This window comes from Colobus angolensis, unplaced genomic scaffold (genome assembly GCF_000951035.1).
Source record: "Colobus angolensis palliatus isolate OR3802 unplaced genomic scaffold, Cang.pa_1.0 Scaffold3, whole genome shotgun sequence".
Taxonomy (NCBI): domain Eukaryota; kingdom Metazoa; phylum Chordata; class Mammalia; order Primates; family Cercopithecidae; genus Colobus; species Colobus angolensis.
In genome coordinates, this window is record NW_012116265.1 from 18,872,804 (window position 1) to 18,895,267 (window position 22,464).

Sequence of the window (22,464 nt, forward strand, 5' to 3'; positions counted from 1 at the left end):
GCACAAGAATTGCTTGAACTTGGGAGGTGGAGGTTGCAGCAAGCCAAGATCAAGCCACTGCACTCCAGCCTGGGCGACAGAGGCTCCATCTCAAAAAAAAAAAAAAAAAAAAAAAGGTAATGTAGAAAATTGATAAGAAAATAAACACATTATTTAGAAATATGGAAAGGCAGGCCAGAACCATCTAACAGAACTGAAGGCTGCCTCTGGGGGCTGAATTAGGGGCTCCAGTATAGGTCAGTCAGTACTACATGATTTTGTAAATGCATGCAAACACTATTAAATTCTTTTTTTTTTTTTTGAGATGGAGTCTCACTGTGTCGCCCAGGCTGGAGTGCAGTGGCACGATCTCGGCTCACTGCAAGCTCCGCCTCCCCGGTTCACGCCATTCTCCTGCCTCAGCCTCCGGGTAGCTGGGACTACAGGCGCCCGCCACCACGCCTGGCTAGTTTTTTGTATTTTTAGTAGAGATGGAGTTTCACCATGTTAGCCAGGATGGCCTCGATCTCCTGACCTCATGATCCACCCGCCTCGGCCTCCCAAAGTGCTGGGATTACAGGCTTGAGCCACCGCGCCCGGCCACACTATTAAATTTTTAAAAGAGAAAAAGACAAACAGCTCTTGGTGATCTGGCATTGTTAATGGTTAATAATAGGAAGAGAGACTATTGAAGGAAAAGAAAGGATCCTTCCGGAAAGTCTCTTGCTGAAACAGACAAGAAGGCAAGAGAGTGTTAGTGATGGTAACCAGGAACCTTTAAAAGATTCAAAGGCCAGGCACGGTGGCTCATGCATGTAATCCCAACATTTTGGGAGGCTGAGGCGCGTGGATCACAAGATCAGGAGTTCAAGACCAGCCTGGCCAAGATGGTGAAACCCCATCGCTACTAAACATACAAATTAGCCGCTGTAGTGATGGGCACCTGTAATCCCAGCTACTCAGAAGACTGAGGCAGAGAATTGCTTGAACCCAGTAGGTGGAGGCTGCAGTGAGCCGAGATCACGCCACTGCACTCTAGCCTGGGCGACAGAGCGAGACTCTGTCTCAAAGAATTTGATCAGGGGAAAGTTCCTCAAGTGTATGAGATACTTTAGTAATTTACTTCTTATACTCTAATTCCTCAATTTTATTCCTCATTGTACTGAAATTCTATTCAGTTAACACTTATTAAGCACAAAGATATGTTCCCTGTCCTCAAAAATGCTTACAGTCCAGGAGAGAGACGGGGTGTATGTCTGCTGGAAGTTACGTGAAGATTAAAGGATAGCAGGAAAATCACCTGTTCTTGAGTACTCTATAGGAATGACAGGAAGGTACAACCACTCAGCTTCCAAAGGCACAGCACTGTGGAACAAGATTTGAGACATTACCAGGGTGGTGCGGGTGCATCTTAGTCTAGGTCCCTTCTGTCTTGGTGTCCTCAATGTCACACATTCCCCCAAACTAGTTGCCATAAAGCTGGAGCATCTTATCTCAGGAACCTAATTATTTTGCTTCACCGTAACTGTATTTACGAATTTAAGAAACGCAAGATTGTTTTAGGCTCTGACCAAAAATAAATTGCTACAGTGGGACAGAGTGAATTCCCAGTGGATTATTGGGTTGAACTGAAAGAAAACAGGAAAAAAGAGTGAGTGGCCATCACATTATTCTCTGCAAGAGCAAAATGTTGATTTCTTCTTTGGAAACTAGATTTCAGGGAGATGATCTCTGAACATGGATAGGACTTCCTTGTGATTTCCCCAAACTGTACTGAAAAAAAGAACTCTAATTGTAAACAATTTCTTCTAACAACCATCATATAAATGTGAGTTTTTAAAGGCTCCAGCAAATATCAGAAACTGTAAGGTCCCAGTGGACAAGAGGTGCCAGCACAGTGGAGGGAGGGTTGGGAAGAAATGAAAACAGAATGACACTCTCTTATTTTTCTGGAATATTAGAACTAGACAGGGCCTCGGAGATCATACAGTCTACACTTTCCCAAACTTCAATCATCTGCACTTTCACTTCATCCTTACAATTAATTAATATTTTTCTGTAAATTTATGATCCCTGGAAATCAGGGGCTTAATATATTGTTATATTTTCCTAATATAACACTGAAACACTAAACACTAAAACTACTAAAATAAAGTTTGTCAGCGTGCCACACCTTGAGAAATAACCATTTTATAAACCAAGTGGCAAAACCTTGACATGTCATTCATTTATGAGATAATCTTCTCCAGATATGTCCAAATGTGCCTATGAAGTTCACCTAAATTTATCATGTGTCATGAAGCCCTTACTTTTTACAGCCTGGTTTTTCTAAAGTGAGAAATAATTGGCAAGGGCATGGTTTGTTAGATAACCAGAAAGAAAGTCCTTTTTACCTTCAAGGTGTTTACATTCTAAATGGGGAGAAAAAGAATTCCAAACTTAATTGTGTTTCATCTATTTACGAAGAAGCTATGTCAACACTGATCTTTTTTTTTTTTTTTTTTTTGAGACGGAGTCTTGCTCTGTTGCCCAGGCTGGAGTGCAGTGGTGCGATCTCGGCTCACTGCAAGCTCCACCTCCTGGGTTCATGCCATTCTCCTGCCTCAGCCTCCTGAGTAGCTGGGACTACAGGCGCCCGCCGCCATGCCTGGCTAATTTTTTTGCATTTTAGTAGACATGGGGTTTCACCGTGTTAGCCAGGATGGTCTCAATCTCCTGACCTCGTGATCCGCCCGCCTCAGCCTCCCAAAGTGCTGGGATTACAGGCGTGAGCCACCATGCCCACCAACACTGAGCTAATCTTAACAGAGTACTTAAAGGAATGGTCACAGATTCTAGGCTTGGGAGGTGGCAGAATACATCACAAAGAGTGAGGCGTTCTCTCCAGGTGACAAAAAGCTGCATTTTTTTCTTTAGATTTTTTTGTGTCTTTTAAATTTTCTACAGTAAACTTTGATTACTTTTATAATCCAAAGGACACAAATTCTTGGTCTAGATTTTTTAGTCATTCTAACCAAGATTTATATGCTGACTCTGCCACTTAAAGCTGTTTGTGACCTCAAGCAAGTTACTTAGCCTGTCCAAGTCTTGATTTTTGAACTGATGAAATGAGAGATAATGCGAGGATCACATGCAAAGCTCCCATCACAATGCTGGCATACAGTAGTAATCAAGAAATGTTAATTCTAGACATCAATTCTTCCTACATGACACATGAATTTTCCCTAAAGAAAACTGATGATGACAAAACAGACCCCTACAATGATCCCCACACCAAGTCACATACATAAGGTTCTTGTTACCTTGGCTGAAGCTGGCCCCTTCCAGTTCAAGTACTGCTCTAGTTCTGTGCCCTTAGCCCGGGCCCTGGAGGAGTCAAACACTTTCCTCTTGGAACCCCGCATCCTGCTGCAGATGTTGGAGTGTCTCTCCAGCCTGAACAAGAGGAATTTGCGCCCACAGTGGCTGCATTCACCCAGTTGTGGCTCTTCAGTGGAGGCGCTGGAACCTGAGGAGTCTGGTGCCATGGAGAGACTGGAATTTCTGGCAGATCCCTGCAAAGCACCGCCTGGTGTTTCTGAAGGCGGGGAGAACTTCTCCATCGATGGCTCTGAGACTCGGTCTCGAATTTTGTTATTGCTTGCTACCAGCCTTTCCCTTTTGAGTCTCTGGATTCTATAATCAGAGAGCTGGAATGGACTCGAATTTTGTTGAGACTGTCCCCAAGTTTCATCCTCTCTCCTGTCTCTACTAAATTCTTCCTCAAAATCAAATTCTGGGGAGAAGACAGCTTTGTGCGTGGTGTTGCTGTTATTACCTTTAACTCTGCTCCTGGGGAATATAATTTTCTGTAGCTCTCTGTTTTCATTTTCCTTGGCCTGTTCCTTTTGCGTCTGGATCCTTCTGAGTTCCTCCTCTGTCTTCTTCAGCTTTCCCCTTAGGAGAATCTGCTTTCTTCGGATTTCCTCCTCTAAGCTCTCCCCTGCAGCTTCTAGTCTTCGGATCTGTACCCACTCGGTCCTGTCCAAGTTTGCCAAGGTCTTCTCTGCCTGCATGGCAGCAAGAACAGGATCAACCACAGAAAAGTTGACCTGGTTCCTCACATCAAAGTTCCTGGATGAAAACTCTCTCAGTTCAGGGGCCCTTGGGTAGACATTCTAGTCCCCATCAACGCCAGACTCACCTGTACTGCACGACTTCCTGTGGACCACGGGTTTCAGTGGGTACGCCCGGTCCACTCCAACTCGTTTCTTTGTAAAGGGGATAAAGTCCTGGTTATTGGCTTTGGGATACCAGGATTGAGGGCCTGATGAGTAAAACAAACCATTTCCTTGGCCCTGGGAATCACTTCCTGCATCTTGGTGGCTGACTCCAGTACAGTGGGGATAGGAGTAGCTCCGGGCTTTTGTGTGGGTGTTCCATTTGGGGTGAGTATAGACTTTATCCAGTGTCAACTCTTTGTTGCTCAAAAGCTGCTTCTGGAAATTGTTCCTCAGGTGCCCCTTCAAGGACTGCTGGGAAGAGTCACCTTGTTCATAAGAGTCTTGCTTGGCTGAGTGGGGCCCCAGAGCTTCTGTTGTATTATGTGGGAGCATAACGCCCACAGGCAGATGTGATGCCAACCGCTGGATCCAGCCATTCAGGGCCTGGACTGATGCCTACGGGAGATTTAAACCAGATACATGGGAAGAGTTTTTCTGAGGTTCACTCTCGTCTGCTAAAGCAAACTATTTCTACATTTGCCCTGCCCACATTTCCTTAAACTTCTGGGGACAGTGGTGCTGGATCTGCCAAAGCTTCCCGTCAAAAACCATTTGGTGAGTGATTACTATGCACAAGACACTGTGTTAGGCCCTGAGGGTAGAAAAACGAAGGTGTTACAGGTGTTCCTGCCACCTAGCTTTCCTTTCCTCCAGCACCAGCCTCTGCCACACAGTCTACTCTATAGTAAGTGGAAAGAGCATCGGATTGAAAGTCAGGTTTTAGGCCTGTAACAGGACAAGCAACTTCTCCCTTGCTGGCCCCCGTTTCTTCACCTGTAAACTGAAGGGTTCCCTCCGAGTCCAGCCTCACCATTTTACAGGTGAGCAAGCTGTGGTCCAGAGGTAGTGACTGGCACAAAGAGCTCTCAGGGCTTCCCTCCTGCTGGAACCGTGCTTGATTCAAAAGAGCACAGAGGCTGCTAGGGCCTGGAGCAGGTGCCTGGCTGTCAAACCCTCATCCCAGGAGTCCCCTTGGCGCAGACCGTAAAAGTTTTGTAACCTGAGCGTTGAGGGCCACCTGACCTGGCTGCAGCCGGTTTTAGATCCTTAAGGCTGAAGTCACGTTCTGTCCCGAAGGGTCAACTGGGACGCCCCTACTGCGGACTCCGCCTCTGGAGACAAGTCCTCTCTCTCTCCTGCCCTTCGGGCCCTTAGGAGGTGGAGGTGCTGACCCTCTGTCTCCCCGCCCTTCTGTGTACCTGAGGCCCTCGGGCACCGCTCCTGCTCAGGGAAAACCCCAGGGCCTAGTTTCCCAGACCTGACCTCTCCCTCAACCGACGGCCGCGCAGGCGCTCTCAGCTAGCTTCTGTTATTCCCGCTGCCTGGAGACCGAGTTACTGGCGGGCCAAGCTCCGCCCCTCGCTGCGACGTCCCCGGGGAGGCGTGCGCAGGCGCAGTGCACCAGCGACCCGGGGCGGGGATGCGGTAAGCCCGAGCGTCACTTGACCCAATCAGTGTCCGGCCAACTCTGCAGCCCGGTCCAGCTCTGCCCTTGGGGAGCCGGGGAAGGGCGGGAGAGGCTTTTCTGGGGCTCCATCAAAGAAGAACTTGTACTTTTCTGAGAACGATGCTCCCAGACCTTGGGGTGTGCCCTTCTCTGGCAAAGGGCGGAGGCCCTGGCTGTGCCTCCGCGTGCTTCCGCCGCAGGGTGCAGGCGACCGCCCGCCTGGTGGGAGCGGGGCTGCTGCTGGCCTTTCTCGGCGCGCTTGGCTGCGCTGGGCGGGCCCCAGGTATGGCTGCACGTGCGCGCTCCCTGCTTGTCCTCGCCAAGTCTTTGGAACTTGCTGCCAACGTTTTTGCTACGCAGTATCTTTCCGGGGTAATTTTTGTGGCCAATCTAATTATTTTGATATTATAATGTTTTACTCTCACGTGGTAACTCTAGCCGTCCCTACTTAGGGCCCAGGGATGACTCAGCCAAATGTAATGATAATAAAGAACTACCAGATCGAAAATAATCAGTATAACCTGGTTTCAACAGTAAATGATACTCTATAACTTGTTGACATCAAAAGAAAGTTTATTTTTCTTCTTCGCTTCAGTTCATCTGTGTAGGCCGTTGGGAACAGGCAGTTCGCTTTTTCCCTGTAATTACTCAATTCATGCACTTGGAAAATAATGTAGACAGCAGTCATCAGTGTTAATACTTCAACATGTCATATTACAGCTGTTACCTGTTACAAAGAAATTCCTTGGTGGACCCTCCAGGTCAGTCCTTTTTTTTTTTTTTTTTTAATTCCTTGTTTTCATCCCTAGTTGACTGTACCACCTCTCCATATATGCAGTTCCAGACGTTTCCCACTCTACTCAGGGTCCCAATATCAACTCCCGCAGCTTCCCTCAGCAGAATGTACCGGCTTTCTCTTTCTCTCTCTCTCTCTCCTCTTCCTTCTCTCCCTTTCTCCTCTGTCTCTGTCTGTCTCCGTCTCTGTCTGTCTCTCTCCCTCTCTCCTTCCCTCTCCTCTATGAGAAAGAAGGGCCACTTTCCATGAGTTCTCTTGAATTAGTGCTTTTCAGTACCCTCCGGGAATTGACTCCATCACTTTACCCGAGCGTTTTGTTTTTGTTTTCTGTTTTGTTGGTTTTGGGGGCTTTTTAAAATTTGTTTTTTGAGACAGAATCTCACCCTGTTGCCCAGGCTGGAGTGCAGTGGCGCAATCTCAGCTCACTGCCATCTCCGCCTCCTGGGTTCAAGTGATTCTCCTGTCTCAGCCTCCCGAGTAGCTGAGATTACAGGCGTCTGCCACCACACCTGGCTAATTTTTTGTATTTTTAGTAGAGACGGAGTTTCACCATGTTAGCCAGGCTGGTCTTGAACTCCTGACCCCAGGTGATCCACCTGCCTCAGCCTCCCAAAGTGCTGGGATTACAAACATGAGCCACCACGCCCGGACTTTGTTTGTTTTTGAGACAGGGTCTCACTCTGTTGCCCGGGCTGGAGTGCAGTGGCACAATCACTGCTCACTGCAGCCTCGACTTCCACAGCTCAAGCGATCCTCCCACCTCAGCCTCCCTAGTAGCTGGGACTACAGGTGTGTGCCCCTCACACCCAGCTTACTTTTTTTTTTTTTTTCTGTAGAGACAGGGTCTCCCTTTGTTACCCAGGCTGGTCTCAAACCCCTGGAAGCAGATCCTCCTGCCTCAGTCTCACAAAGTACTGAGATGATAGACGTGAGCCACAGCATCCTGTCTGCATCTTGTTAACTTCAAGTTATACCTATCCATAAACTCCATCTCTTTGGTTTTAAAATATACTCAACTTTCTCCTGCAAAACAAACCTTACTTCCCATGACCTAACTTTCATATTATGGTCCCATTCATTTCTCCTCTTCTCCACAAGGCTTCTTAATGGAAATCTCCACATTTGCTGCCCACATATGCTCATCTCCCCGTCATTGTCCAGTTCATTGTGGCCTGGCTTCCACTTTCTCCACTTTATTTAACTACAAAGCTACCAGTGACCTTCCAAAGACAAAAGCTTCATTTCTTCAGCCTACTCATGTGACATGATTGATTGTCCACACACTTAGAATGCTCTTCTCAGTTCTCCTGTGCCCTCTTGGTTTCTTCTTTCATATTCTCGCTCCATCTTCTTCCAAGTCTCTGGCATTTATTTTTTCCCCATCTGCCCCCTAAATTTAAGTGTTTTCTGAAGCCCTCTTATTTTATATATATATATATATGTAGTTCCAGACATTCTCTTCTTTAACGATTTCAACCAAATGTTGACATTTCAGGTTTCACCTGTGTTTAAATGACAGCCAGCTTAGCTTTAGTCTTTCTCATTAGTTACAGACTCACATTTTGGGACTGCCCATTTGACACCTCCACAAGATCGTTCCTTAGGAACCTCAAATTCTGTAAGACAACATAAACTCATGATCCTCTCCCATTCTCAAATCTGCTTCTGCAGTGTGCCCTTGCATGCTCACAGCATCAGTCTTCCATGCTTCCCTCTTAGTTGCCTCTTCCTTCTAACTAATCACAAGTTTTATTGAGTTTTCTTCCTTTTTTTTCTTTGAGACAGAGTCTTGCTCCATCATCCAGGCGGGGGTGCAGTGGCATGATCTCAGCTCACTGCAACCACCTCAAGCCATCCTCCTGCCTCAGCCTCCTTAGTAGCTGGGACTACAGTTGTGCACCACCACACCCAGCTAATTTTTGTATTTTTAGTAGAGATGGAGTTTCATCGGTCTCGAACTCCTGATCTCAGGTGATCCACCTGCCTTAGCCTCCCAAAGTGCTGGGATTACAAATGTAAGCCTGGCCTATTGAATTTACTTCTGCCATGTCTCTCATATATGACTCTTCCTTTACATTTCTGCCTGCTGCCCCAGGTGAGTTTTTCCTCACTTCTCCTTGGGATGGCATAGCCCTCCTAACTTCTGTTCTTGCCTTTAATATCTGCTCTTCAGCTGGCCGGGCGCGGTGGCTCAAGCCTGTAATCCCAGCACTTTGGGAGGCCGAGACGGGCGGATCACGAGGTCAGGAGATCGAGACCATTCTGGCTAACACGGTGAAACCCCGTCTCTACTAAAAAAGCTACAAAAAAACTAGCCGGGCGAGGTGGCGGGCGCCTGTAGTCCCAGCTACCTGGGAGGCTGAGGCAGGAGAATGGCATGAACCCGGGAGGCGGAGCTTGCAGTGAGCTGAGATCCGGCCACAGCACTCCAGCCTGGGTGACAGTGCGAGACTCCGTCTCAAAAAAAAAAATCTGCTCTTCAAACCCAACCTTCATGCTGCAGCCAAATAATCAGTCTAAATATTTCTCCACTCCCCCAGTTTTATTAAGATATAATTGACAACTAAAAATTTTGTCTATATTTGCAGTGTACAGTGATGTTTTGATACATGTATGCATTGTGCAGTGATTAAATCAAGCTAATTACTAAATACTTCCGATCCTACCATTTCCCTCCCCAGTAGCTTCTTCTTCACCTATAGAATAAAGTTGAAGTGCATAATTTAGCATGGCATTTCTACCTCCCAGATTAGGTCAGCCTACCTTTTCAGTTTTGCCTCCCTTTAATAAGCCACAGAGTCCAACCCTGGCTGTGTGTTAAGACTACTTGGAAAGCAATATCTAGGGGTGAGGCCTGAGGACTAACATTTTTTAAAGCTTCCCCAAAGATCCTGATGCACAAGCAGGGTAGCGGACCCCTGGTCTAGCCACCTGGCTACTTGTACTTCTTCATCTCCATGGTACTACCTTACTCTAAGCTCCACATACTGGGAGCTGGTAGAGCATAGCATTCACGGGAGTTGACTCTGGAACCAAATCCCAGCTCCATCACTTACTGGTTGTGTGACCTTGGATTAAATGCTGTTTCCTCCAAGAACCCTTTCCCAATCTTCCCAATCAGAATTAATTTGTTTGCTCCTTTGTAATATTTTCTGCACAGGGCTGGTTCCTGATGAGCTCTCAATGGATTTTCATTTCATAGAATTAAATTATCATGCCATACATTTTATTGTCATTATTTGCATGCATACGTGCCCCTACACTAAATTAAAAACTCTTCGAGGGCGAAGATTATATATCATTCATCTTTGTATATTCTAGAGTGCCCCATACGTATTAGACACTCAGTAAGTTTTGAATTCTATAAACTATTTTTTAAATGAATTTTAGAGAAAAAAATACCATTAGCAAGATACTCTATTTAGAGTTATTTTCAAATATTGCCAAGTACAACATTCAATCCAGCTTGTTCACCACCAACCCCCTGCCTCTCAGCACTAAGGTTGCATGATTCTCTAGGATATGGATCCTCACTCTGTAGCAGGGAACTAGCAGAATGAGGAATTTCCGTGCCTACTGTCACAAACCCATATCTCATTGTCAGGTCTGTCAACCTGGCATATTCGCATAAGGAGTCTTATGTTATGAAGCGGTGTAATATATACAATCAATCCACAAAGGATCAGTAAACACCAGTTTTCCTTCACACACATTATGAATCATAAGGGTAGCTGGATTCAAATGTTTACACATCAACTCTAATTTTAACCATACTCATCCACATCCCCCTTGACAATTCCCTTTTCCCAAAATAAATTCGTGTAGTTTGGCCATTTGGCTTAGATTGACTGATTCAATTGTAATTCTGGAGCCATTAATTATTTTGCTTGTGCTCTTGCTTTGTTTGATTAGTTATTTGTTCAAGCATTATTTGACATTTTCTTAGTAAAGGAGACCGGTGAGTAGCTTCCAGAAGCCCAGAAGCAGACGTAACCTCCATTGGGACCTCCTGTGCACTTATGCTCCCGTAATCCCCTATTCCAGATTAGTTATGACCCAAACTTTATGAACTGAATGAAAAAGGACAGAAAGGTTGGATGTATCTACTCAACATATTTATGATGTTTATTTTTTATTTTATTTATTCATTTATTTGTTTGAGACAGAGTCTCACTCTATTGCCCAGGCTGGAGTGCACTGGCGCAATCTTGGCTCACTGCAGCCTCCACCTCCCGGATTCAAGCGATTCTCCTGCCTCAGTCTCCCGAGTAGCTGGGATTACAGGCGCCCACCACCACGCCCGGCCAATTTTTGTATTTTCGGTAGAAACAGGGTTTCACCGTATTGGCCAGGCTGGTCTCGAACTCCTGACCTGAAGTGATTCGCCCGCGTTGGCCTCCCAAAGTGCTGAGATTACAAGCTATTTATGATGTTTAATGTGTACTGTTTGTCTCTCACCTCCAGAATTAAGCTCCTCAGGACAGGGATCCTGTTTTGTTCACTAACGTTTGCCAGGTCACCTGGAACAGGTGCCTGGCACACAGTAGCTGTCAGTCGGTATTTAATTGAATGATTGAATATATCCCAATGTACTTCTTCGTCTATGCTTTTCTCCCCATGAGAAAATGAGAAGAGGGGTGTGCGTGTTGACTGAGATGGGATGAGGGCTAGGTTTGTGGAGGCCCAGCCGAGTTCCTGGACAGATACCCAACCCAAAGCTTTTGGGTTGCCGGACAACGGCGTCCTGAAATCCCGCCTTCTGGGCGGGCACGGGCCGAGACGCCCTCTCTGATTGGCCAGATGGAGGTGATGGGCATGAGAGACAGCGAAAGAGCAGCTATACACTAAACTTCCGGGCGCGGAGGTCTGCGCGCCCTGGTGAGCCGTTGGTCTGGTGGTCCCGAAGTGATCCCGGCAGCCGGTGGGGAAGTCAAGGAGGGTGAGCCGGGAGGGGCCCCCGGGGTGTGCTTGTCAGGTCGATTAGCCTTAAAATGTTAGTAGCAGTGGATTCTAGGTGTTAGTAGCAGGGGATTCTGGCAGTGAGGGAGCGGGACCGGGAATGGATGTAAGGAGGTCATCGGTCAGCAGGTGATTTCCCCAGAAGAGGCTTCAGCGGGCAGCTGCGTACCGAAGCTCCCTCTCCCGGCGTCTGGCTCTTCCTTCACACACGCCTTATCACATCCAGTGACGATTCCCATTTCCAGGACCTGGAGGTCGGGGAGAGGTCGCAGTGGTTAAGGATGGACAGGGGTGGGTGTGGCCCTCTCTGACTCAGGCTTACGGGTCCTGGAATAATAGCCCTTCACTCTTCTACTTTCCTGGTTTCTGACAGGTTTGAGCATGGCAGAAGGAGACACCCTGTTATCAGTGGATTATGAAATTTTTGGGAAGGTGCAAGGGGTGTTTTTCCGCAAGTATACTCAGGTATGTGGCCTGCAGGCTTTGGGGTGGTAACCTAGGTTGTAGGCATAGGAACAAGGGACATGTTCCTGACAAATGTGAACTGGAAGCTGCTGGCTAGCTGCATGGCAAAGAGGTAGTTTGTAGAGCAATGAGTATGAAAATGCTGTGCAATCGGTAAAACATGGTGTAAATGGAAGATTATCCTGCTGTTATTATTGGTCTTTTTCCAACAGTGGTGCCTGAGCATCAAGACACACATATTAATGAGCTTCTCTCTTCCAAGGGAAATAGAGGGCTTCACCAGTTCTCGCTGTTGTGGTGTCATCAAACCAAGTCAGATTTCTTATAGAAAGGCTAACATTGATTGAAGAGATGGCATTTAGATGACCTGATGTCATGTATATAACATATATAAATGCTTCCTCTGTAGCTGCTGCACTTTCTTCAGACCTCTTTCTCCAAGCTTCCCTCAATTCTCCACTTAATTCCTTTCTATTCTTTTTTTTTGGTTTTGAAAGAACATTTACCTTTTCCAGCTGACGTTTTTCTTATTAAAAACTCTTTATCCGTTCCAGAATAGGTGATGGGAACACTGAATGTGGAGCCTGGTATTCTTCCTAGAGCAATAAGGGAGTATTTGAGGGGATGGACAAACTGTTGGGAGCCTCTACCTCTGCTTTAATGTGGTTAATCTTCCCTCAACAGGCACACATAAACGCAAGCTCAATTTCCCCTCTGCCTCCTGTAGGTATTGGCTATTGCCTTCCCGGTGTGTCTCTAATCCCACAGATAGAGTTAGGACTGCAGAACTTCTTAAGTGTCTCCTTCCTGGGACTGTGGTACTGAAAATTCAAATTCTAACCTGGAGGGAATCTTTGAAATATAAATGTGAATTGTCAATACCTTTTTTCCTTTTTCTTTTTTTTTCTGGAGGATGGTGGCACAGTCACAGCTCATTGCAGCCTTAACCTCCCAGGCTCAAATGATCCTCCTTCCTCAGCCTCCCAAGTAGCTGGGACCACAGGTGCATGCCACCACACCCAGCTTTTTTTTTTTTTTTCTTTTAATAGAGAGCTATGTTGCCTAGGCTGGTCTTGAACTCCTGGGCTCAAGTGATCCTTCTACCTCTTTTTCTTTTCTTTTCTTTTCTTTTTTTTTGTTCTTGAGACAGAGTTTCACTCTTGTTGCCCAGGCTGGAGTGCAATGGCGCAATCTCAGCTCACCGCAACCTCCGCCTCCCGGGTTCAAGCATTCTCCTACTTCAGCCTCCTGGGTAGCTGAGATTACAGGCATGCACCACCACGCCCCGCTAATTTTGTACTTTTAGTAGAGACAGGGTTTCTCCATGTTGGTCAGACTGGTCTTGAACTCCCAACCTCAGGTGATCCGCCCACCTCGGCCTCCCAAAGTGTTGGGATTACAGGTGTGAGCACTGTGCCCGGCCAATACCTCTTATTCTAATTATTCAGAAATCATTTCTTCCCATCTGACATTCAAATAGGAAATGACTGTTGAAAACAGAATTGCTGAAACTCATAGCAAGAGCTGTGTTCCAATTAGCTTTGCTACCAATTATTCAGGTAAGTTCCTGTAAATTAAGGTGATTGAGATAATAGCTTCAAAGGTTAGTCAAAGTTGTTGAGGGAAAAGGGCCAGATAGTGGTATATATAGCCCATCTTTCTCTACCTGCCCTTCTCCCCAGTTTAAAGAAAGAATAACAGAACGCAGAAAAACAAATATTGATTGGAAAACTGCATATAAAATGACATCTTTTTTTTAAATTAGGCTTGTAGCTTATTCTTTACTATTTATAATCATTTAAATATATATGTTCATTTGAACAGTTGTTTTGCTGCAGTCTGTTTGCTGTTGATATTATCTAGCCTCTTATTTTAAATTCCTTCATTTCTAGAGAAGTGGCAAATAATAATTCAGGGACTTTTAAAAACTTGGAATATAATTTACATCCCATAAAACCCATCCTCCTAAAGTGTATAATTTGGTGATATTTAGTATATTCACAAAGTTGTGCACTAATTCCAGAACATTTTCATCATCCCAAAAAGAAACCCCCTACCTGTTAGCACTCACTCCTCATCCCCTAAGCCCCTAATAACCACTAACCTACTTTCTGTCTCTATGAATTTGCCTATTCTAGATTTTTGTTGTTGTTGTTGTTGAGACGGAGTCTCAACTCTGTCTTACTCTGTCGTCCAGGCTAGAGTGCAGTGGCATGATATCGGCTCACTGCAACCTCTGCCTCCCGTGTTCAAGTGATTCTTCTCCCTCAGCCTCCCAAGTAGCCAGGATTATGGGCATGCACCACCACGCCCAGTTAATTTTTGTATTTTTAGTAGAGACGGGGTTTCACTGTGTTGGCCAGGCAGGTCTTGAACTCCTGACCTCAGGTGATCCACCTACCTCGGCCTCCCAAAGTGCTGGGATTACACACATGAGCCACCATGTTCACCCTATTCTTGATATTTAATATAAATGGAATCATACAAATGTGGCCTTTTTTTGTGACTGGCTCCTTTCACTTAACATATTGTTTTCAAGGTTTATCTACACTGTAGCATGTATTAGTATCCTGTTCCTTTTTATGGCTGAATAATATCCCATTGTATGGATATACCACATTTTATTTATCCATTCATCTGTTGATGGAAATTTGGGTTTGATTTTTGGCCATTATGAATAATAGTGCTGGGAACACATGTGTGCATATTTTTGTGTAGACAATGTTTTCAGTTCCATTGAGTATATACATACCTAGGAGTAGATTGCTGGGTCACATGGTAACTTTATGTTTAACTTTTTGAGGAACTGCCAAACTTTTCCAAAGTAGCTATACCATTTTATGTTCTCACTGGCAATGTGTGAGAATTCCAGTTTGTCCACATCCTTGCCAACAATGGTTACTGTCTTTTATGTTAGCCATCCTAGTGGGTATGAGGTAATATCTCATTGTGGTTGTTTGTTTGTTTTTCAGGTATTAATGAATTTAAAAGGATTTAAATCATACGAGGAATATTCTGCAACTACAGTGGAACTAAACCACATTAAAAAATAAAAATAAAAAAGATAATTGGAAAATCCCAAAATATTTGGAAACCATATAGCACACTTACTTCTAAAATTGTGGTAGAATACATATAACATAAAAATTACTGTTTTAACCATTTTTAAATGTACAGTTCGGTGGTCTTAAGTACATTGTTCTGTTTATCTACAGAACGCTTTTCATCTTGCAAAACTGAAACTCTGTATCCATTAAATGCTAACTCCCCATTTTCTCCTTCCCCCAAGTCCCTGACAATCATAAATCTACATTCTATTAATTCAACTATTCTAGTTACCTCATATAAGTAGAATTTTACAGTATTTGTCCTTCTGTGGCTGGCTTATTTCACTTAGCGTAATATCCTCAAGGTTCATCTGTGTTATATCACGAAAGTAAAAACAATTTTCTTTCTTTGTAAGACTGAATAATATCCTGTTGTACGTGTATACTTTCAGTGTGGTTTTGATTTGCCTTCCTAATGACTAATGATGTTGAGCATGTTTTCATGTGCTTATTGGCATATTTTGTCTTCTTTGGAGAAATGTCCATTCAAATCTTTTTGCCCATTTTTAGTTATTTGCCTCCTTATTCTTGAGTCGTAAGAATATTTTTATTCTGGATACTAGTCCCTTATCAGATATATGATATACAAACATTTCTCCCATTCTGTGGGTTGTCTTTTTAATTTCTTGATAGTGTCTATGAAGTACAAAAGTTTTTACTTTTGATGAAGTCAAATCAAATTTATCTGTTCTTTTTTTGCTTGTACTTTTAGTGTTATGTCTAAGAAATCATCCTAATCCAAGGTCATGAAGGTTCATGCCTATGTTTTTTGTTTGTTTTGTTTTTGTTTTTTGTAGCGACTGGATTTCCCCAAGTTGCCCAGGCTGGTCCTGACCTCAAGCAGTCTGCCCACCTCAGCCTCCCAAAGTACTGGGATTACAGGTGTGAGCCACCACACCCAGCTGTCATGCCTATCTTTTCTTTTCCTTTCTTTCTTTTTTTTTCTTTTTTTTTTTAGACAGAGTCTTGCTCTGTGCAGTGGTACGATCGGTTCACTGCAGCCTTCTGCCTCCAGGGTTCAAGCGATTCTCCTGAGTAGCTGGGATTACGGATGTGCACCACCACGCCTGGCTAGTTTTTGTATTTTTAGTAGAGATGGGATTTCACCGTGTTGGTCAGACTCGTCTCCTGACCTCGTGATCCACCCGCCTCGTGATCCACCCACCTCGGGCTCCCAAAGTGCTGGGATTACAGGCGTGAGTCACCACGCCCAGCCGCCTTTGTTTTCTTCAAAGTTTCATAATTTACACTCTTAGATTGAGGTCTTTGATCCAGTTTAATTTTTATGTGATGTGAGGTAGGAAATCCAGCTTTATTCTTTTGCATGTGAATATCCAGTTGTCCCAGCACCATTTGTTGAAATGAGTATTATTTCCCACATTCATTTGTCATAGCACCCTTTTCAAAAATCAACATAAATGTAAGGGTTTATTTCTGGACTCTCAATACTATTCCATTCATCTGTATGTCTGCCTACTGTAGTTGAGATGTTTGTCCCCTTCAAATCTCACGTGGAAATTTGATCCCCAGTGTTGAAGGTGGGACATAATGGGAGGTATTTGAGTCATGGGGCCAGGTCCCTCATGAGCAGATTAATGCCCTTCCTGCAGGGTGGGAGGGTCAATGAATTCTTACTCTATTAGTTCCCTTGAGAACTGGTTGTTATTTTTATTTATTTATTTTTTTGAAACGGAGTTTCATTCTTGTCGCCCAGGCTAGAGTACAGTGGCACAATCTTGGCTCACTGCAACCTCCGCCTCCAGGGTTCAAGCGATTCTCCTGCCTCACCCTCCCAAGTAGCTGGGATTACAGGCACCTGCCACCACACCCAGCTAATTTTTGTATTTTTAGTAGAGTTGGGGTTTCACCATGTTGACCAGGCTGGTCTCGAACTCCTGACCTCAGATGATCCACCTGCCTCGGCCTCCCAAAGTGCTAGGATTACAGGTGTGAGCCACTGCACCTGGTGAGAACTGGTTATTAAAAAGAGCCTGGTACGCCACCTCTTCCCACCCCGCCTCACTTCCTCTTTAACCATATGATCTCTGCACATGCGGAATCCCCTTTGCCTTCCACTGTGAGTGGAAACAGCCTAAGGCCCTCACCTGATGCCAGTGACAGTCTCATGCTTGTACAATCTACAGAATCATAAGCCAAATAAACTGCTTCATAAATTACCCAGCCTCTGGTAGTTCTTTTTTTTTTTTTTTTTTGAGACGGAGTCTTGCTCTGTCGCCCAGCCTCAAGTACAGTAGTGCGATCTCGGCTCACTGCAACTTCCACTTCCCAGGTTCCAATGATTCTCCTGCCTCAGCCTCCTGAGTAGCTGGGATTACAGGCACCTACCACCGTACCCAGCTAATTTTTGTATTTTTAATAGAGGGGGTTTCACCATCTTGGCCAGGCTGGTCTCAAACTCCTGACCTCATGATCCCCCCACCTCGGCCTCCCAAAGTGCTGGGATTACAGGTGTGAGCTACCATGCCTGGCCCTCAGGTAGTTCTTTATAGCAACACGAAATGGTCTAAGCCACTATCCTTATGCCAATATCACACTGTCTCAGTTACTGCAGCTTTGTAGTAAATTTTGAAATTGGGAAGTGTGAATTCTTCAACTTTGTTTTTCCTTTTCAAGATTATTTCTAGCTATTCTGGGTCCCTTATGTTTCCATGTAAATTTTAGTATCAATTTTTCGATTTCTGCAAAAGCACTGGGATTTTGATAGAGATTGAGTTGAATCTGTAGATCAATTGGGTAGTAGTATCACCTTAACAATATTAAGTCTTCCAATACGTCAATAAGGAATGTCTTTCCATTTACTTAGATAGTCTTTAATTTCTTTCAAGAATGTTTTGTAACTTTTCATGTATGTCTTGCAGTTCTTTTGTTAAATTTATTCCTAGACATTTTATCTTTTTGATGCTATTATAAATGGAATTGTTTCCTAACTTCATTTTCAGTTTTTCATTGCTAGTATATAGAAATACAATTGACTTTTGTATATCGATCTTATATCCTACAACCTTGTGAGACTGTTAATTAGCTCTAGCGTGTGCCTGTGTATGTTCCTTAGGACTTTTTGTATACAAGATATGTCATCTGCAAGTAGAGATAGTTTTGCTTTTTCCTTTCCAATCTGAATGCCTTTTCTTTTTCCAGCTGTGGATAGACCCTCAAGTATAATATTGAGTAGAGTGGTAGTAGCAGACATCCTTGTCTTGTTCCTGATCTTAGTGGGAAAGTTTTCAATCTTTCACCATTAAGTATGATGTTAGCAGTGGGTTTTTCACAGATTCCTTTTATCAGGTTGAGGAAGTTTCCTTCTGTTCCTAGTTTGTTGAGTGTTTTGATCAAAAAAGAGGTATTAGTTTTTGTCAAATGCTTTTTTGCCATCTACTGAGATTATCATGTAGCTTTTGTTTTATTAATATGGAATATTAAGTTGATTACTTCTTGCATATTGAAGCAACCTTGAAAGAAATCCTAATTTGTCATGGTGTACAATTCTTTTTATATGTTGCCTGATTTGGTTTGCTAGTATTTTGCTGAGGATTTTTGCATCTCTGTTCATAAGAGATATTGGTCTATGGTTTTTTGGTGGTTTTTTTCTTGTGACAGCTTTGTTGTTTTGGAGTTTCTTTGTTTTTTCTTTTATATTGGGTTTTTTTTTTCCTCTTTATTTTTCATTTTTATTTTTTAGCTTTGGTTTTAGTATAAGGATAATGCTGGCTTAATAGAATGTGTTGGGAAGTGTTTCCTCTTATTTTTTTTAACCCTTAATTCTTGGTTTGGATCTTCTGTTTTTTGGAAGAGCTTGTGAAGGGTTGGTAAAGGATTGTTTTTTAAACATTTGGTAGAATTTACCTATGAAGCCATCTGGTCCTGGGCTTTTTCTCTGTGGGAAGGTTTTTGATTAAAAATTCCATCTCTTTACTTGGTATAGGTCTATTCACACTTTCTATTTCTTCTTGATTCAGTTTTGGTTGTTTGTCTTTCTAGGTTATTAAGTTTCTTTTCATCCAAGTTAATCTAATTTTTTGGCATATAATTGTTCATAGAATTCCCTTATATCCTATCTTTGTAAGGTTGGTGGTAATATCTCCTCTTTTATTTCGATTTTAGTAATTTGAGACTTTCATCCTTTTTTCTTTATCAGTCTAGCTGAAGGTTGTCAATTTTGTTGATCTTGTCAAAGAAGCAACTTCTGTTTTATTGATTTTCTCCATTCTTCTGCTTTCCATTAATTTCTGCTCTAATCTTTATTTCTTTCTTTCTGCTCATTTTGAATTTAGTTTGCTCTTCTTTTTCTAGTATCCTAAGGTGGAAATCTTGGTTATTGATTTGAAGAGAGTTTCTTTTTAGATTGCAACTAGAGTTGGTGATTATATACCTTAAAATGTTGTCAGATGATTGTTTAAGCAAAAATATGGTTATGAGGTAGAATTCGCTTTTTGGAATTTTCTTAGGGGAGAAAAACCCTGTTTACTTGTGCAATAGATATTCAAGACTGAACATGAGTCAATAACATTATGCTATCGTTAAAAAAATAAGAACAGAGTTGAGCACACAAATGAAACCAGTAGGAAACACCCATTCTCAACACTGGTCAAATTTTGTAGCATTCTGTTCAACTCTCAAGAGTTCAGGTAAGACCAGGTGCAGTGGCTCACGCCTGTAATCCCAGCACTTTGGGAGGCCGAGGTGGGCAGATCACGAGGTCAGGAGATTGAGACCATCCTGGCTAACACAGTGAAACCCCATCTCTACTAAAAATACAAAAAAATTAGCTGGGAATGGTTGCGGGAGCCTGTGGTCCCAGCTACTTGGGAGGCTGAGGCAGGAGAATGGCGTGAACCCGTGAGGCGGAGCTTACAGTGAGCTGAGATCGCGCCACTGCACTCCAGCCTGGGCGACAGAGTAAGACTCTGTCTCCAAAAAAAAAAGAGAGTTCAGATAAATCACACTGCAAATTTTTAAAGATTTATTTGACTGTTAAACCTCCTGTTTAAAACTGCACATTCTTATAGCTATTTACCATACATATAAGATAACTCTTAAGAACTGGAGATAGTCAGCTCCCCTGGGTTAATTTGAAACAGAAGAGGGCAGTTGTTATACCAAGTCAGTTGGATGTGGAGTCTTACTCAAAATTCATTCTCAGCGTTCTTCTTTTATGGTATCTTCTTTGGCACTTAGCAGTGCATCGGGTAGGCATCTTCTATTTTTCTTCATTCTTTAATTTCCTTTGTATCCTTCAAATGGTTATTTATTTGGTTGGAGTCTGTTTTGTTCATTAAGCAAACATGTCTTTGCTTTGAACATGTCTTTGATTTGATGGATACTTAAATTCCTCATCAAACATTTTTTTTGCTATGCATACGTTTTCTTTGGCCAACTCCAGCAATTTCCCACATTTTGACATGCAATCATGTTAACTCCCATTTTCTTTTGTAATCCAACACCTTCTATTTAGATAGATTACTTTAACAATCAGTGACTTAATATTCTAATCATAAATTTATACAAAAATAAAATTACCTCCAAAACATTGCTACCTTTCCTAAACATTCAGTCTTGCCACAGTTTAATAAAAGGAAAGAACATTAAAAAGGATAAGCCACTATAATGATTAGATGCTTTTCATAAGCCTAAAGGCATTGTGATTATTTAGACAGAAGAGAAGAAAGTCAAGTGAAAACCTGATAGTTATGTAGTCTCATGGTTTGCTCTTGAGAGGCTGATCACCAGCTTCCTTTTCTAGGAAGACAACAAAGTGGGCTTTGGCTACAACATAAATATATTGGGTTAGACAGTTTTACTACAGTAAGAACAATGGGATGAGTTGCTCAGGAAATTGTGAAATACTTTCTAATGATCTTTAAAGATATAACGAACACGAATTCATCTGGATTTTAGGTGTGGTCCTGGTTAACGGCAAAGGGAAGGATCAAATAACTTCATGCTTTTTCCATTTAACATACCCAATAAATTCTTGATTAGGGGAAGGGAAAATGAGCAAGATACAGTCCAGTATTCTAAAAACAATCAGCCTTAGGGGATCATTTCAAAAGCATCTGTTTTGGACTTAAGTCTTTGGTACTTAACCAAATTGACTTCACACTGAAAAATTCTAGTGCCTGGGTTTTATAGGGTAGAAGAAAGACATGGAGTCAAGTGGCCAACACTTCATGTGAATATAAGCAATGAGATCCTTCTTGCTGTCTTTCTTTTGACTGTTCTGGGCAATATCAAATTAGTTTCAGTGGTTTGATTATAGGCCAAGATTCTGGCAACAGATTGTAGTCTTACCTTGTTTTCCTCAATCTCACTGGATCTCTCTCTCTTTTTTCCCCCCTTAGGCTGAGGGTAAAAAGCTGGGATTGGTAGGCTGGGTCCAGAACACTGACCGGGGCACAGTGCAAGGACAATTGCAAGGTCCCATCTCCAAGGTGCGTCATATGCAGGAATGGCTTGAAACAAGAGGAAGTCCCAAATCACACATCGACAAAGCAAACTTCAACAATGAGAAAGTCATCTTAAAGTTGGATTACTCAGACTTCCAAATTGTAAAATAATGGCCTGAATTTAAGTTTTCTAAGATAAACTCAGTGGTTTGGCTTTTATTGTTAATAGAGATAGAACTATTGTGTGTTATATTAGCATTAGTCAATAAGTTATTTTAATGTCAGATATTTGAATGTTATTATATATGACCTGTATGATGGAAGGATTACAACTGTACACAAATTTAATCAATAAAAACGTTAGAACCTTCTGCTTAGAGTACTTTTTAAAAATTTTCAGTGAACTTCCTTTTCGGCGAAATAAGAGGTATTTATTCAGTAAACATTCATGGGAAGAGGATTTTGAGGTAATTTAAAGAAGTCTGAAAGAAAAAAGTTATGTTACTTAGTCATTTCTTTAAATGGTTTCTATGAAATGTTCTTCAAGAAATTGCATGCCTAATAAGAACAAATACCACAAGTTCAATTTGTTAGCTCTGTTCACATGATGTTTGGATGAATTACTTCTGCCGTTGTTGTTTCTTTTCTCTGGGTAAGGAATTCACATAAAGTTATGTTACGGGCTGAACTGTGTCCCACCAAATTCATATGTTAAAGTCCCAGTCCCCAGTACTTCAGAAAGTGACTGTATTTGGACACAGAGCCTTTAAAGAGGTGATTAAGGTTGAATGAGGCTGTGAGGGTGGGCCCTACTCCAATCTGACTGGTGTTCTTATAAGAGAACATACTGGACATAGACACGTGTGCAAAAATGAAAGACCCTGTGAAAATGGCCATCTACAACCCAAGGAGAGGCGTCAGAAGAAATCATTGCTGCCAACACCTTGATCTCAGACTTCCAGTCTCTAGACCTGAGAGGAAATAGACTGCTGCTGAAGTTAACTCAGTCTGAGGTATTTTGTTATGGCAGCCCTAGCTATAGTAA

At 42.9% G+C, this 22,464-nt stretch overlaps 1 protein-coding gene across 4 annotated transcripts; it reads left to right on the forward strand.

The window, feature by feature from the left end:
• Nucleotides 1-5,703: 5,703 nt before the first annotated feature.
• ACYP1 (acylphosphatase 1, erythrocyte (common) type) lies at nucleotides 5,704-21,806 on the forward strand. Of its 4 annotated transcripts, none has more exons than XM_011949542.1 (3): nucleotides 5,704-5,971; nucleotides 11,817-11,908; nucleotides 21,375-21,806. In XM_011949542.1, the coding sequence occupies exons 1-3, from the start codon at nucleotides 5,809-5,811 to the stop codon at nucleotides 21,588-21,590; spliced, it is 471 nt and encodes a 156-aa protein (XP_011804932.1). In that variant the 5' UTR covers nucleotides 5,704-5,808; the 3' UTR covers nucleotides 21,591-21,806. The 4 variants fall into 4 exon arrangements, with proteins under 4 accessions (XP_011804932.1, XP_011804935.1, XP_011804933.1 ...); XM_011949545.1 differs by having other exon boundaries at nucleotides 5,926-5,983; XM_011949543.1 differs by lacking the exon at nucleotides 5,704-5,971 and adding an exon at nucleotides 11,334-11,423.
• The last annotated feature ends 658 nt before the right edge of the window (nucleotides 21,807-22,464 follow it).

Excerpts from the sequence above, each read along its gene's own strand:
- ACYP1 (XM_011949542.1), top strand. The coding sequence starts at position 5,809 with ATGCTCCCAGACCTTGGGGTGTGCCCTTCTCTGGCAAAGGGCGGAGGC. Across the intron at positions 5,972-11,816 it reads CTGCGCTGGGCGGGCCCCAG|GTTTGAGCATGGCAGAAGGA; the intron begins GTATGGCTGCAC and ends GGTTTCTGACAG. Across the intron at positions 11,909-21,374 it reads TTTTCCGCAAGTATACTCAG|GCTGAGGGTAAAAAGCTGGG; the intron begins GTATGTGGCCTG and ends TTCCCCCCTTAG.